The sequence below is a fragment of the Eublepharis macularius genome, chromosome 14, assembly GCF_028583425.1.
Source record: "Eublepharis macularius isolate TG4126 chromosome 14, MPM_Emac_v1.0, whole genome shotgun sequence".
NCBI lineage: Eukaryota > Metazoa > Chordata > Lepidosauria > Squamata > Eublepharidae > Eublepharis > Eublepharis macularius.
Genome location: NC_072803.1, coordinates 170331 through 185177, shown reverse-complemented (window position 1 = coordinate 185177; position 14847 = coordinate 170331). Strand labels below are relative to the sequence as shown.

The 14847-nt window shown below is 46.9% G+C and overlaps 1 protein-coding gene across 4 annotated transcripts in view; it reads right to left on the bottom strand.

Moving 5' to 3' along the window:
* Window positions 1-14847, bottom strand: part of CEP164 (centrosomal protein 164) — a 112491-nt gene that overhangs the window by 21455 nt on the left and 76189 nt on the right. For all 4 annotated transcript variants that reach the window (XR_008598236.1, XM_054998624.1, XM_054998625.1 and 1 more), the window contains 2 exons: window positions 7759-7827; window positions 150-328 (listed from right to left, as the gene is read on the bottom strand). Coding sequence is in view for 3 of the 4 variants with exons in the window: in XM_054998624.1 (XP_054854599.1) it covers window positions 150-328; window positions 7759-7827 (248 nt within the window). In the remaining variant the exon portion in view is untranslated. The remainder of the gene's footprint in view (window positions 1-149; window positions 329-7758; window positions 7828-14847) is intronic.

The window sequence follows — 14847 nt, the reverse complement described above, 5'->3', positions numbered from 1 at the left end:
TGAGAAATGGCAGAAGAACACTCAAAGAGGGGCCTGCCGTAACTCCCTGAGGCAAGCCACAGTTACTAGCAGGCCTGGGGACAGAACACAGGAGGTGAGCCAAATGCCATCCAGCCTGAAATGTCTCCACCTGCTGCCGAGACACATACCTGACCTGCATTTGCAGCCGCTGCCTCTGCAAGTGCAGCTGCTCCACCTGCGACTCCAGCTCTGCCTTCTGCTCCTGCAGCACCAGCAGAGTGCGACGCAGCTGTTGCACAGCCTCTTTTAGATCCTCCTGCTCTCTTTGGGACTCCGCAATGTGGAGCTGAGCTGTCAAAGCTGCTTCCTGAGGGAGGAAATGTCAGAGAAGGAAGCTGCTCCCTTCGTGCCCATGCACGCAGTGCTTTTATGAGATGCCTCATGCGCAATGATGAATGCATGAATAGGGATTGGAATGAAAATGGCCGCTATAACAATGCCCTCAGTTAGAATACCATGTCTAATTCTGGTTGCAATTCCTCAAAAAAAAATACCATAGAGCTAGAAAAAGTACAAAGGAGGGCAACCAAGACGATTAAGGGGTTGGAACACCTTTTCTGTAAAGAAAGGCTGTGAAGAATAACAAAGTTGCACTTACCTGTAATTGTTGTTCATTGAGGTCTTCTGCTCAGGCACACATGGGACTGCGCATGTGCAGACCTGCTGATCAGAGGCTCTGTAGCTTAAAAAAGTCACTAGAGGGCGCCCAACGCCTCCCAGAGTGCAGCCGCAGCTGTTTTGTCTCCAAAACAGCCTACACCCAGGAGGTGCGGTGCCCTCCTCCCTCAGTTCCTCCTTCAGTAACTGTGAAGAGCATACAGTGGGGAAGAAGGGAGGGTATGAGTGCCTGCACAGAAGACCTCAATGAACAACAGTTACAGGTTAATGCAACCCTGTTTTCATTGTTGGTCTTCTTGTGCAGTCCCACATGGGAGCTTAACAAGCTTCTTACCTGGGTAGTGGAGCTTGCTCTTCAAGTAAAGACTGACCGCAGCACTGGTGTGCCCACTGCCATCTCCCTTCTGTTGAGGACATCCAGGGCATAATGTCTCACAAAGGTGTCCGCCGACAACCAGGTCGCTGCTTTGCAGGTATCTTGCAGAGGAACCCCTTAAAGGAGTGCTGCTGACCTCGCCTGTGACCTAGTAGAATGTGCATGTATGTCTAGTGGGCAAGGTAAGTTGGCACTCACATAGCAAAGGTTAATGGCCTGCACTACCTAACGTGAGATAGTCTGAGCACTTGCTCCTTCCCTTTTTTCAGTCCAGCATAACAGACGAAAAATTATCTACCCTAAAATCTTTTGTATGGTCCAAATAAAACAATATTGCCCTTCTAACGTCCAGTGTGTGAAGTTTCTGCCTCATTCAAGTGGTTTGGGAAGAAGACTGGTAGGGATATTTCCTGTGTTACATGGAACTTTGACACTATCTTAGGAAAGAAGTCCAGCTTTGGCCTGTTACTTTCTCTGCATGAATTTTAAGGAATGGTTGGTCTATGCAAAGGGCTGCTAACTCGCTAACTCTCCTAGCTGAAGTCACCGCTATTAGCAATGCTACTTTCAGAGTCAGTGAACTCAATGGGCATGTGGCTAGGGGCTCAAAGGACTTTTCCCTGTTGGGGGAAATATATATATTTTAGTCCCTTTAAGAGCAGCTTTGAGGTGTAGTATAAGAACACTGTCTTTTTGTAAATTGGCTCATGGAAGGCTGATACTGCTGCTAAACAGACTTTCACTGAAGATAAAGTCCCTTTTCCTTCAACTCCAAAAGAAACTCCAGGACTTTAGCCAAGGGGCAAGTGACCAGGTTAATCTCACTCTCCATTGCCCAGTTCGTAAATCTCTCCCATTTATACATATAAGATTGGCTTGTGGATAGTCATTTGACATTCAGTAACACCTCTGCCACCCCCGCGGATGGACAGCCTATGGTTTCAGCAGCCATGCTGTCAGTTTGAGTTTGTCAATTGCATGGTGGAACACCTCCTGCCATTCTATCAGGTCTGGTTCCCTGGGTAGGTGGCAGGTCTGGTTCGTCATCTGGTACAATCGATAAGGGCGTCACCACTATAGCTGTTGTCCCCTCTGCCTGCATCTTGCTTTGCATTGTTGAAATCAGTGTTATTGGAAGGAGGGCATAAAAGAGGCTTCCTGACCAAGTGAGTTGGAGAGAGTCCCCCTGTGAGTCGAGTTCTAGGTCTCTCCTGGAGCAAAACAATGGTGCCTTCTTGTTTTCCTTTGTGGCAAACACATCTATCTCCAGAAGGCCCCACTCTTGGAACACTGATGTAGCGGTTTTGGATGGACCACTCATGTGTGTTTGTGCATCTCCTGCTCAGCCTGTCTGCAATGACTTTTTCTGGTCCAGGTATGTGCACTGCCAGTTGATGGGCATCGTGTTCTATAGCCCATTCCCATAGCCTTATGGCTTCCAGACACAGCAACCACAATGTTGTTCCCCCTTGTTTGTTTACATAAAACATTGCTGTACAGCTGTCTGTCAGCACCTTTATGTTTCTGCCCTTGACCATATCTGAGAAGAAAATTAAGATCTAATAAATTGCCCTCAACTCGAGTGTTTTACTATGTAATGGAAGTTTATCCTCTGCCCAAGCGCCATGGGCTGTGAGATCTCCATAACATGCCCCCCACCCAGATGAGGAGGCATCTGTGGTAAAAGTCACCTCAAAACAAGTTGAACCAAATTGAATCCCTTCCATCAGATTAACGTCCAACAACCACCAGTGGGGGCTCTTAAGCACTGTTCTGGGAATAGAGAATTTCTTTTCTTGAGCATGAACTACAGCACAGTAAACAGATATAAACTACAGCTGTAGTTCCCTCATGTGTAATCTAGCTGTCACAGCTGAAGTCGAGGCCATGAGGCCTAAGAGCGTTTGTAACCTCCTAGCAGATTGAAATCTGTCTTAGAAACATCCTGACCATGCCCTTCAGCTTTCAGGCCCTCTCTGGTGGCAAAAACGCTCTGTTAGAAGAGGCATCTAAGATGGCACTTATGAATTGAACTCTTTTGGCGGGAGTTATCTTGGACTTTTTATGGTTAATAATTAGATCTAGCTCTGAGCAGGTGTGTAATGTTAACTCCATCTGTCTGCGTAATTCTTCTTCTGAATGTGCTGAAATGAGCCAATCATCCAAATATGGATGTATGGAGCAGCCTAGGATTCTCAGGTGGGCCACAACAACCGCCAGGCATTTGGTAAACACCCTAGGGGCTATGGATAACCCAAAGGGAAGCACCTGATATTGATATATCTTTCCTGCACAGACAAATCTCAGATATTTCCTCTAAGAGGGGTGGATCAAGATAAGGAAATAAGCATCCCTGAAGTCAATCACAGTGAACCATAAGTCAGGGTACAGAAATGCCATTACCACGTTCCGTGTGGTCATTCTGATTTTTTGCAATTTAATGAATTTATTATATCTAATAAGGGTCCAAACCTCCCATCTTTCTTTCCTACTAGAAAGAATTTGGAATAGAACCCCAGCTGCTCATGGTGTAATTACACCTGCTGGACAGCTCCTTTGTCTATGAGTGCCTTTAATTCCTCTATCAACTCAGACTGAGGAGTAGTATCAGTTTTACCAGGAACATGCAAACATGGCAAGTAGTTAAATTCAATGTTGTGACCAAACCGAACTATATCCAGCACCCACACATCTGAGGTGGCTGAGCATCAAACTGGGTAATAGGGGCAGAGCCTCCCTCCCAAGGGTTGCACCCGGTCGCGATCTGTTTCTGACCATGCTGCTGCTCCTGGCCAGATTGAAGCTGTGAACCATGTCTGGATCTATGTGGTGTCTTGTTTTGAAAAGCCCCCTTGGCCTGCCTGGTAGAGGCGGTCTTGCGAATTTGTGTAGCTCAGATAGGGCTGAGAATGATATTGTCTTCCCCTGGAGTGCTGCTGTTTAAACTGTGGCTTGCCAGATCCTTGCTCAGTTGGTGGAAGGACTCCGTATGACCGGGAAGTCTGTTCGTCCTTATGCTTCTACAAGAGGTAATCATCAGTTTTTTTAGAAAACAGTGTCTTGCCCTCGAAGAGAAGATCCTCCACCTTATTCCTAGTCTCCACTGGCAGCGCCGTAGACCTCAGCCATGCATGCCTCCTTAAGACTATGGCCGATGTTGATGCTCTGCTTGCAGCATCCGCTGTATTCCTGCCTGCACTGATCTGGTTTCTAGCAAGATGTAATGTCTCCTCCCTGATGACCTTAGCGAGAGACTTTTGATCCTCTGGTAGCCTTTCATGGAAGGCAGCTGACCTACTCCACAGAAAAAATTGATAAACTCCCATCATGGCAGCATAAATGGCAATCTTTATGCCCAGAGCCGCTGAAGCGTAGATCTTTCTGCCAATGCCGTCCAGTTTTCTCCCTTTCTTATCGGAGGGCACAGCATGTGTGGCGGAACAGGCGCTGGCTCTCAGTCCGGGCAACTGAGCCTCCGTCAATGGCCTGCTAGCCCCGCTATCTGCCTCCCACCGTCCCTGGTGGGCGTGGCTCACCCTCTTCGTCACTGCCACCACTCACTGAATTGTACACCGCCTGACTGAGGGGCAGTGAGACCCCTCTGGCTGAATTTCCCTTACTGGGAAGTGAATTCCCCAATCTTTGGGTGGGCCCTGGAGAATTGGCAACCCGCCAAGGTCTGGCCTGATCAGGTTCTCCTGGGCTCTCTCCCTTCCTGTAGCATGCCAAGTGGGGGAGCTTACATAGTCAGATCACCACAAGGTCCTTTCTATTCCAAAAAAGTGTAATTTAATAACTATATACAGAGCACTATATACAAAGCAGGTAAAGGCACAACACACAGGGGTAGACCCCCTCTCCTGTTCAGAACTCATAGGGCAGAAAATCAAACTGAAGAGAACCACTGTCTGCTTTCCCTACCACACTGTTCCCTACTCTACTTTAAGGGAGGTGGTGGTCTGAGGGAAGGTTCCCCCTTTTTATTTCCCTTTCTGCTGCCTCCCAGGCCCTCCACACTTAGGGCCCAGGCACCCAGGTTTCACCCAGCAGCAGGAGCCTCTCCTTCCTCAACCAAGAAGGGTGACTCTCTTTATTCCCTTTCTGCTGCCTCCCAGGCCCTCCACATTTAGGGCCCAGGCACCCGGGTTTCACCCAGCAGCAGGAGCCTCTCCCTCTTCAACCAAGAAGGGTGACTCTCTTTATTCCCTTTTTGCTGCCTCTGAGGCCCTCCACATTTAGGGCCTAGGCAACCGGGTTTCACCCAGCAGCAGGAGCCTCTCCTCCTTCAACCAAGAAGGAGACTGACTTTTCCCCCTCAGGATCGGCTGAGTCTCTCCATTCCGGCTCCACCCCTTATTTTTTCCCGCCCTTTCTTAGCCCGGGGCAGCTGGGAGTTGTAGTCCAGGAAGAAGGGCGTCCCACACCAAGACTCCTGCAGGCCTCTCCCTGGCCCCACAGCCCATCAGACCTCATGGGGAACATTTCCTCCCCTTTCTTTAAAGACAGATTAACAGCAACTGGCACTCATTTCACCCCTGGTAACCATTTCGTTACAGCATGTGACCCCTGTTTTTTTTTCAACTGCATCTCCTCAGTCACTAAGGAGGAGGGGGGAGGGTACATTGAGAGAAAGGGACAGGATTTGTCCTTAGTTTTATACACGGCCTCTGCCTTTTTTGTTGTTGGAGTGTTGGAAGCCAGCTTCTTGCACAATGTGTTCATCAACTCAATAAATCCTTCAATTACAGGAAAAGTCATGCTGGAAGAGGTACCTGAGTACAAGTGCTGGAGTATCTTGTCTTTAGGTTTAGGGTTGGTTGATAAAATATCAATCTCCAGAGCCTTGGCCATCCTCATGAGCTGCTCTGAATAAGAGCAGAAATTACCAGTCGGTGAGATTTCACCAGTCACCCAAGTTCTCATCTGATGAGGGGTCAGAAGGTCCGCAGGAACTAGCCTCCCCTCCCTCCATTCCAGATTCTGGATCTTGGAGCTGAAAAGCCATAGCTGATCCTTGGACAGAGCGTGGTCTTATCACTGGCTCTGAAGGGGAACTTTGAGAAAAGAGCTATTCCGTATGGAATGGCTCTTCCATGTCTACTCCACAGAGCGTTGGTTGTTAGTACCGTGGAGAGCCACCATGTGAACAGCATCGCACTGGGTGTGTGGAGTGAAGGCTCCTGGATGTCTGGTCCCTTAAGATTTCCTCTTCCTCCTCTGAAGATATAGATGGGGACCTAGGTCTAGGTGATGGGGTCGTTGGTGGTTCCAGGATCACCTTCACGTTGCATTTGGAGCAATGCTTATATAAGGCCTTTTCAGCCATCACTCAGAAATCTTCTCCTTTCCAGATAACAACGGAAGAATATGCTGACTCAAAGTCTCCAGAGAGCTAGCCTCTCCTGCCAGCGGTGAAAGAGGAACTGAGGGTGGAGGGCACGGTGCCTCCTGGGTATAGACTGTGTCGGTGGGAAAACAGCAGCGCCTGTGCTCTGGGAGGTGTTGGGCGCCTTCTAGTGACTTTTTTAAGCTACAAAAACTCCCAACTGGCAGGCCTACGCATGCGCAGTCCCGTGTGGGACTGCACAAGACTGACAATGAACTCGGGCTTTTCCACTGAGAAAAAAGACAGCCAAGGAGGGGGCATGATAGATATTAATAAATATTATCTATGCTGTGGAAAAAATGGATACAGGGAACTTTTTCTTCCTAGAACTTGATAGAACTTGGAGGCACTCAATGAATGATAAGAGATTCAGGAAAGACAAAAGGAAATATTTATTCAGTGAGTAACTAAATTGTGGAATTCATTGTCAGTGGACATAGCAATGATCATGAGCAGAGGAGGCTTTAAAAGGGGGCTGAGCAGGTTCATGGAGCAGAGGTCCATCAGCAGAGATTAGCCATGGTGACTTACAGGAACATCCACAGAGGCAGCAAACCCCTGAATATCAGCGACAGGAGGCAAGATCAGGGGAAAGTCTTGACCTCTGGGCCCTGCTCCTTGGTCCTTCAAGGCAACTGGTTGTCCACTGCCTTATACTGAGTCAGAATACTGTTTCACAAAGGTCAGTACTGTCAATCCTGACTGGCAGCAGATTGAACTTGGGCACTTCTGTATGCACAAAAGATGCTCTACAACCGAGTCTTGATCGCTCCACATGGTATAAGCCAAAAGGAATAGGAGGAAAGACTAAATATCACCCCTACATTTTTCACATCTGCTTGCAAGGAACACAACTATGCAGCCAGCTACAGTCCCTTTCCAAGAGTGGCCTTATGCAGTATCACAACAATCATGTACCAAGGCTGGTATTGCCAACCCTACACTATTGTGAGTGGGCCTCTAGGCATTCTCAGCCCTTGCCAGGAACTAAACCTTGGGCCTTATCTAAGAAACAGCAAGTGCTCTACCACACAGGTACAAGGCAGCCACTGTGGTCTAACTCATCAGCCTTCTCTTTAAAGACCTCCCGTATGCTCTCTGGCCTGGAGGGGCTCTGTGGCCCACACCTAGGTTGGCCTCTCACACTACAAATGAACGTCTGATTACTGCCTTCCACAAGCACCATGCTTCCTTCTCCCTCTCCAGCACTCATACATGGACTGCCCTGGAGACTTTCCTAATGATGAAAGCTTGCAGCTGGAATCTGCCCGCTTCTGCTCTCACCTCAATGCCTCTCATTCTGGGTAAATTAAGGGGGAACGGAGAGAAGAAACCGTTAAACCTGGTAATCACATACGTTTATTTTTTGTTCCAGTTGCTTCCCTTCATCAAGCGCTTCCTGCTTTTTCTTCTTTAAAACCTCTTCCTGCATGTGAAAGAGAGCAAAGGTGAAGAAGGCCACCTGAGCAAGCTCTATGGCCACTCTGGCAAGCAAACACATCAGCCTCAGTTCTCCTATTTCCTGGAGCAGGAGGCCAAGTCTAAGATTTAGAGATTCTTGGAAGAATGTGATCATATTCTTTTTAGCCTGGTTTTGGTTCTGTCAGATCTTAGCTTCCACTGCCCTTGTGGACAACCTTGACACGAGCTTACCATTTGGGGGCTCCCCTGGACACACTGCTCCTGATTGGTCATGTGACAGTTATAACCAACAGGGCCTTTGCCCAGTTAAAACCGGCCACCTGGCTAAGTCGTTTCCCTAGCAGATAAGGACCTAGCCACTGAAATTAACTGAAAATGTGGTCATGGCACTGACGAGCTGGAGATGCCACGCTGGCATTACAGCATCAACATAACACAACAGCATCTGACGAAGACAGCTATGGGCTCCCGAAAGCTTATGGACCATGGGAGAAAGGCTGCTTGTGTGAGGGATCACCACCACAGCAGGTTATAAATATTTTCAGAGATTAAAATATGGGCACTGGGCAGGGGGTTGGACTAGATGGTCTGTATGGCCCCTTCCAACTCTATGATTCTATGATTCTAAGTAATTTCTCTTTAAGAGGAAAAGAGACAGAGGCTCTGGGATTTCTTGACTGATTGCAAACTGTACCTGCTAGGATCACGTATGTGTTCTAGGTACTCCAATCCTGAAAGATACAGGGCAGGACTGCCTCCTCTCTCCTCCAAAACCATTTGCAGCTCTCCCCTACATGCTTGCTGCTTTCCAAACTGTACTCCCCTATTCAAGCAAATCTGCCTCAAGGTTCTCCTCTTGCTGCCTTGTTGCCCAGAAGCCTTACCCTCCTTGTCCCACCAATGTCCTTAACCTTGCCAGTCTGCCTCTTCCTCCTGCTTTTGTTCTTCAAGGGAAGTGGCTGCAGGCCTGTCTGTTTTACCGTTTGAGATCTTTCCTATTGCCTCAAAAGCCGGGGGAGGGCAGGGGAGGGTTCTACCTGTCTGAAACACGGTAATGTGGATAGCTTTTGGTGGGTGGCCATGTTGTTCTGTGGGAGAACAGCAGGATTTGGGTCCAGTGGCACCTTAGAGATGAACAAGATTTTCAAGGGGTAAGCTTTCGAGTGTCAGAGATCCCTTCTTCAGATAGTAACGCGGGTGTCCTTGGGGAATACTACAATCCCTGTGAGTTTTGTCCAATTTGGATGGAAAACCATGAACTTACAGAACTGGGAAAACAAGTTCTGGTTGAAAACAATGTGAATAATAACAAAATAGAATTATGAAAATGGAATAACAACAACAAAAGAAATAACACAACAACAAAATGTATGACTATCCCCCAATTGTTTAAGGTATCCCGACACCTTCTAATCCCTAAATCTGAACCTTTACAGTCTCAAGAACAGATAATTAGCTGTGAGGCCTTTGCTAAGTTTTTTTGCTGATAAAATAGCACAAATATGTCACGATAATAAAGTAAACAAACAGATGAGGCAGCTAGCAGTGACTGATCTGTGTCATCAGTAGTAACAGAGTGATGACAGATAGCCATCATGTGACACCAGCCAGGTGATGTACTTCTCTGTAAATGTCAAGGACACCTGGGCTGGCACAGTGAGTCAGCACTGTGTGGGGATAGGCTACTAAGTAATATATAAGGATGCAGAGTCTTGTATTGTAAAGAGCTCCAGCTCTGCAGGTTGCTGGCGGAGCACTTCGTCAGCCAACGTAATATATCTGTAATGTATCCACCTGTAAATTGTATAATACACCATTTGTACTGAAGCTTGGTGTGTCGTGTCTTCTCTTGAACCCTGCCACTGACGCCTGTGTAGCATAATCAGACTGCGACAAAATACTCTCCGATCTAATAATAAGTATGTGTATAGAAGTATTGGAATTGATGTATAAAGGGGGGCAAATTGTTTGTCCCATATTGAAGAGAATAGAAGGAGTAAGATAAAACACAGGTTATCAAAATGAATATTATTAGTAGTTTTAATGAAGAAGATAGATTAAGAGGATTTTATTTATATGACAATTTATATGACAATTTATATGTGAAAGGAAGTGGAAATAGTGCTTAGAAGAATCTGAAAGTATATTATAATAAACAAATAAAATAAATATGAAGGAGTAGAGCGAAAGTGGATAGGGGGTTGGAAAACTGTTGGAAGTCAATAAAAAGGGGGGGAAAGGGAGGGGGTTAGAATTAGAAAAAATTAAAGAATGTGATTATAATTGTTATTATATGTTTCTAATCCAATAAAAATTCTTAAAAAAAAAAACCTCTCCGATCTAGATGCTAGCTGCAATACAGACGAGACGGAAGAAATGCTTAATACACCACCTGACTCAAATATGGACTGCCTTGAACCAGTTACAATGACGGATCTTGACAGGATACTGACACGTATGAAAGCCACTACTTGTGTGCTGGATCCTTGCCCATCTTGGCTGTTCAAATCAAGTAAGGACCACATAAGTGAACCAATGAAGCCTATTCTAAATCAATCGCTCACTCAAGGCACCTTCCCCCAGCCGCTCAAACAGGCTATTATCCATCCGCTAACTAAAAAGCCATTCTTAGGCAAAAATGATGTGGCCGATTATCTCCCAGACTCTAATTTGCCCTTTCTGGGCAAAGTGATTGAGAGAGCAGTAGCTGACCAACTCCAGCTCTTCTTGGAAAACTCTAGTGCTCTAGAGCCTTTCCTGTCTGGATTCAGAGATGACTTTAGCAGTGTTAGTGGATGATCTCTGTTTGAATATAGACAAAGGCCATGCCTCCTGATTGCTCCTCCTGGATTTGTCTGCAGCCTTTGACACAGCAGACCATGCCATCCTGTTGAGGTGTTTAGAAACAGAAGTGAGCATCTCCCATTTAAGTTAATAATAATAATAATAACAACATTCAATTTATATACCGCCCTTCAGGGCAACTTAATGCCCACTCAGAGCAGTTTACAAAGTATGCCATTATTATCCCCACAACAAAACACCCTGTGAGGTGGGTGAGGCTGAGAGAGCTCTGAGAGAGCTGTGACTGACCCAAGGTCACCCAGCTGCCTTCAAGTGGAGGAGTGGGGAATCAAACCCGGCTCTCCAGATTAGAGTCCCACGCTCTTAACTACTACACCAAACTGGCTCCTAATTAACTAGGAGACTCCAATCGGTGCAAAATGCTGCAGCTCAGCTTTTATCAGGAGCGAGCAGGAGCATGAACTCCCATCCTGCAGCCACTCCATTGGCTATCAGTGCCTCCTGGCCAGTTGAGTACAGAACATGCCCTCCCTACTAGTAACACCCCCCATCTATTAAATATTCCCTGTTAGGATGATCTGGAGATGGTAAAGAGTGGTCTGTTGGAATATTGTGCTGCTATGTATATATGTATTTTAAATATGTAAATTTGAAGGTTTTATGGTTTTAAACTGTATTAACTGTTTAATGTAATTTTACATTGTATGTTGGTTGTAATCCGCCCTGAGCCTGCTGGTGTGGGGAAGGTAGAATATAAATTGAATATAAATAAGTAAATAAAATAAATTATCAGTTACCATGCTCAGTTCAAGGTATTGGTTATCACATACAGAGCTCTTCATGGCCATGGTCCTGCATACCTGTGGGACCTCCTCCTTCCCTATGCTCCTCCATGGCAGCCTCACTCACCTGAACAGGGACTCTTGCAGGTGCCACCCTGCACATGGGCGAAATCAACAGCAGCCCATACAAGCAGCGGCTTTCCCTGTGGTGGCCCCTGCCCTGTGGAACAGCCTGCCTCAGGAGGTCAGGAGAGCCCCCACCCTCCTGGCTTTCTGCAAATGATACAAAACCGAAATATTCAAAAAGGCTTTTTACTCAGATAGGAAGGCTGCATTGTAGGGAGAGGGTCTCAGATGCTTCGCTAATGAGTTAGGGACCACAGACTTCACCACTACGTTGCCTTATGTCCTATCTGTTGCTTTAAGTATGCGCTCCTATGTGCTACCTGTGCTTCAAGTATGACCCAACTTGATAGTTATGCGTTGTCTCATGTCAGTCCTGGAACTGCTTATGCTCTGTTTCAGCATTTCTTCAGCTTTGTATTGGATTCTTGCTAATGCTATGTCTTTGTACATTTGTATTTATTACCCTATGGCATTGTTTATGGAAGTCCTTGATACTGACTAAACTAATCTTGCGCTGTGTAATCCACCTTGAGTCTCAGTGAGAAAGGTGGAGTATAAATAATATAAATAAAAATAATAAATAAAATAATCCATTAAAGAAACAGTCCATTTTGGAATTAATAACAAAAACAAAAGCACCAAAACAAACTCTCAAGTACAAATCAATTAGCCACCAAACACTCAACCCAACACCTTCATTCATCTCAGTAAACACATATGCAACCTGCAGCTAAAAAGGAACACACCTGCATCCACACAAAGAGCACCACCGGCCTCAGTGTAGCCCCTCACCCTTTCTCAGAAGAACAAAGGAAGCTCAGCTTGGCCATGTCCCCCATTAGGGCTGTTGGAGAGATCATTTATTTATTTAATTCAATTTATACCCCGCCCTCCCCACAGATGGGCTCAGGGCGGCTAACATTAAAAATACATTAAAATCACAAAAACATAAAATCAGTAATTTTTAAAAAATCATAAAAATAGTCCAGGAGCAGGCTATTTAAACAAATATTGCGAGTTCGTATACGGGCATAGCAGATGGCCGAGGGCAGCCCCAGAAGTGGTGGTCTTAGATGGAAGGAGGAGGACACCCACCAGCACTCAGCCAAAGGCCCGGTGGAACATCTCCGTTTTACAGGCCCTGTGAAACTGTAACAGGTCACGCAGGGCCCGGATCTCCAGCGGAAGAGTGTTTCACCAGGCCAGGGCCAGGGCAGAAAAAGCCCTGGTCCTGGTTGAGGCCAGACGGATGTCCTTCGGGCCGGGGACCACCAGGAGTTGCCTGTCTGCAGAGCGCAACACCCTGCAGGGGACATAATGGAAGAGGCGGTCCCACAGGTATGCAGGTCCCAGTCCGTGAAGGGCTTTAAACATCAAGGTTAACACCTTGAACTGGATCCGGAACTCCACTGGGAGCCAGTGCAGCTGACACAGCGCAGGATGAATGTGTGCTTGGATTAGTGTTCCGGTAAGGCGCTGCATTCTGGACCAGCTGTAACTTCCGGTCAGGCCCAAGGGCAGCCCAGCGTAGAGTGAGTTGCAGTAGTCTAGCCTGGAGGTGACCGTTGCATGGATTACTGTAGCCAGGTCCCGGGGAAAAAGATAGGGAGCCAGTTGCCTGGCCTGTCGAAGATGAAAAAGGGCAGACCTGGCAACAGTCGTGACCTGGGCCTCCATTGAAAGTGTGGCATCCAAGGTCACACCCAGGCTCCTCACCGTCGGCGAAAGTTTCAATTGTACCCCGTTGAGGGCTGGGAGCCAGGTCCCCAGCTCGACTGCCCCACAACCCAGCCACAGAACCTCCGTCTTCAGGGGATTTAATTTCAGGCGACTCTGATGTAACCATACCGTCACAGCCTGAAGACCCTTGGCCAAGGAATCCAGAGAGAGATCAGACTGGCCGTCCATCAGCAGATAGAGCTGAGTGTCATCTGCATATTGGTGACAACCCAGCCCAAAGCTGCAGGCTAACCGGGCGAGGGGGTGCATATAGATGTTAAATAGCATCGGGGAAAGAATTGCCCCCTGAGGAATGCCGCATACCAAAGAATGGCGAGCGGACATCTATTCCCCGAGTGCCACCCTCTGTCCCCGGTTGCGAAGGAAGGAGTTCAGCCATTGCAGGGCTGTTCCACGAATCCCCACATCGGCAAGGCGGTGGGTCAGAAGATTATGATCGACCGTTTCGAAGGCTGCTGTAAGATCTAAAGGTAGCAGCAGTGCCGACCCGTCCCGGTCCAGGTGTCACCACAGATCATCTGTGAGGGCGACCAGAGCCGTCTCTGTACCACGGCCAGGCCTGAAGCCAGACTGGAATGGATCCAGGATAGAGGCATCATCCAGGTATACCTGCAGCTGTTCTGCTACCGCCCTCTCAACTGCCTTACCCAGGAATGGAAGATTTGAAACTGGCCGGTAATTGGCTGGATCAACAGGATCCAATGATTGCTTCTTTAATAAGGGCCGCACCACTGCCTCCTTCAGTGAGTCTGGAAAAAAACCAGAACTCAGAGAAAGATTAATGATGTCAGCTAATGGTGCCCGAATCCCATCACCACCAGTTTTCACCAGCCACGATGGGCATGTGGTAGGTTTCACAGCATGCAGGATCCTGCCTACCCCCTTCTGGGAGAGTGGCCTGAATTGATCTAATATCAACCCTGAGGATGACCAAGGGGCCTCCAGTACACATACTGCATCAACCGTGGTGGACAGATACCGGTGGAGTGTCAAGATCTTATCCGCAAAATAGTCTCCAAAAGCCTCACAGCTTATTACCGAATTCAATCAATCAATAGGTTTATTTACAGTTAATAACCAATACAGACTTGTAAAAGTATAAGAGAGTATCATACACAAAATACACTACTTGTAAAAATAACTGTATAAAAGCTTGACAATATAAATACAAAAGTGTGGACTTTCAGGATTAAGGATAAAACCAGATGTTACTCCTTTGTACATTCCCTGCGAATTCTACAGGCCGCTGCTAAAAATCTAGCCAACATGATCTGGGGATTGGCACCTAACAGGAGCTTATTAGTTAGCTCTGTATCAGGAAGGCTTGAAAACTTCTTCAATACAGGTTGGATATATTTTATACGTATTTCGTGGTAGAACTTACAGGCAAGTATAACATGCTCAATTGTTTCTACTTTCCCTGCCTTGCATGGACAGACCCGCTCAGCCATTCGGATCTTCTTGTACCGGCCTTCAAGTAGTGCAGATGGAAATGTGTTGCATCGGGCCAATGATAAAGCCTTACGATGGGACAGGATTTCCAGACTTGATAAATAGGAGTTTGGAGAAAC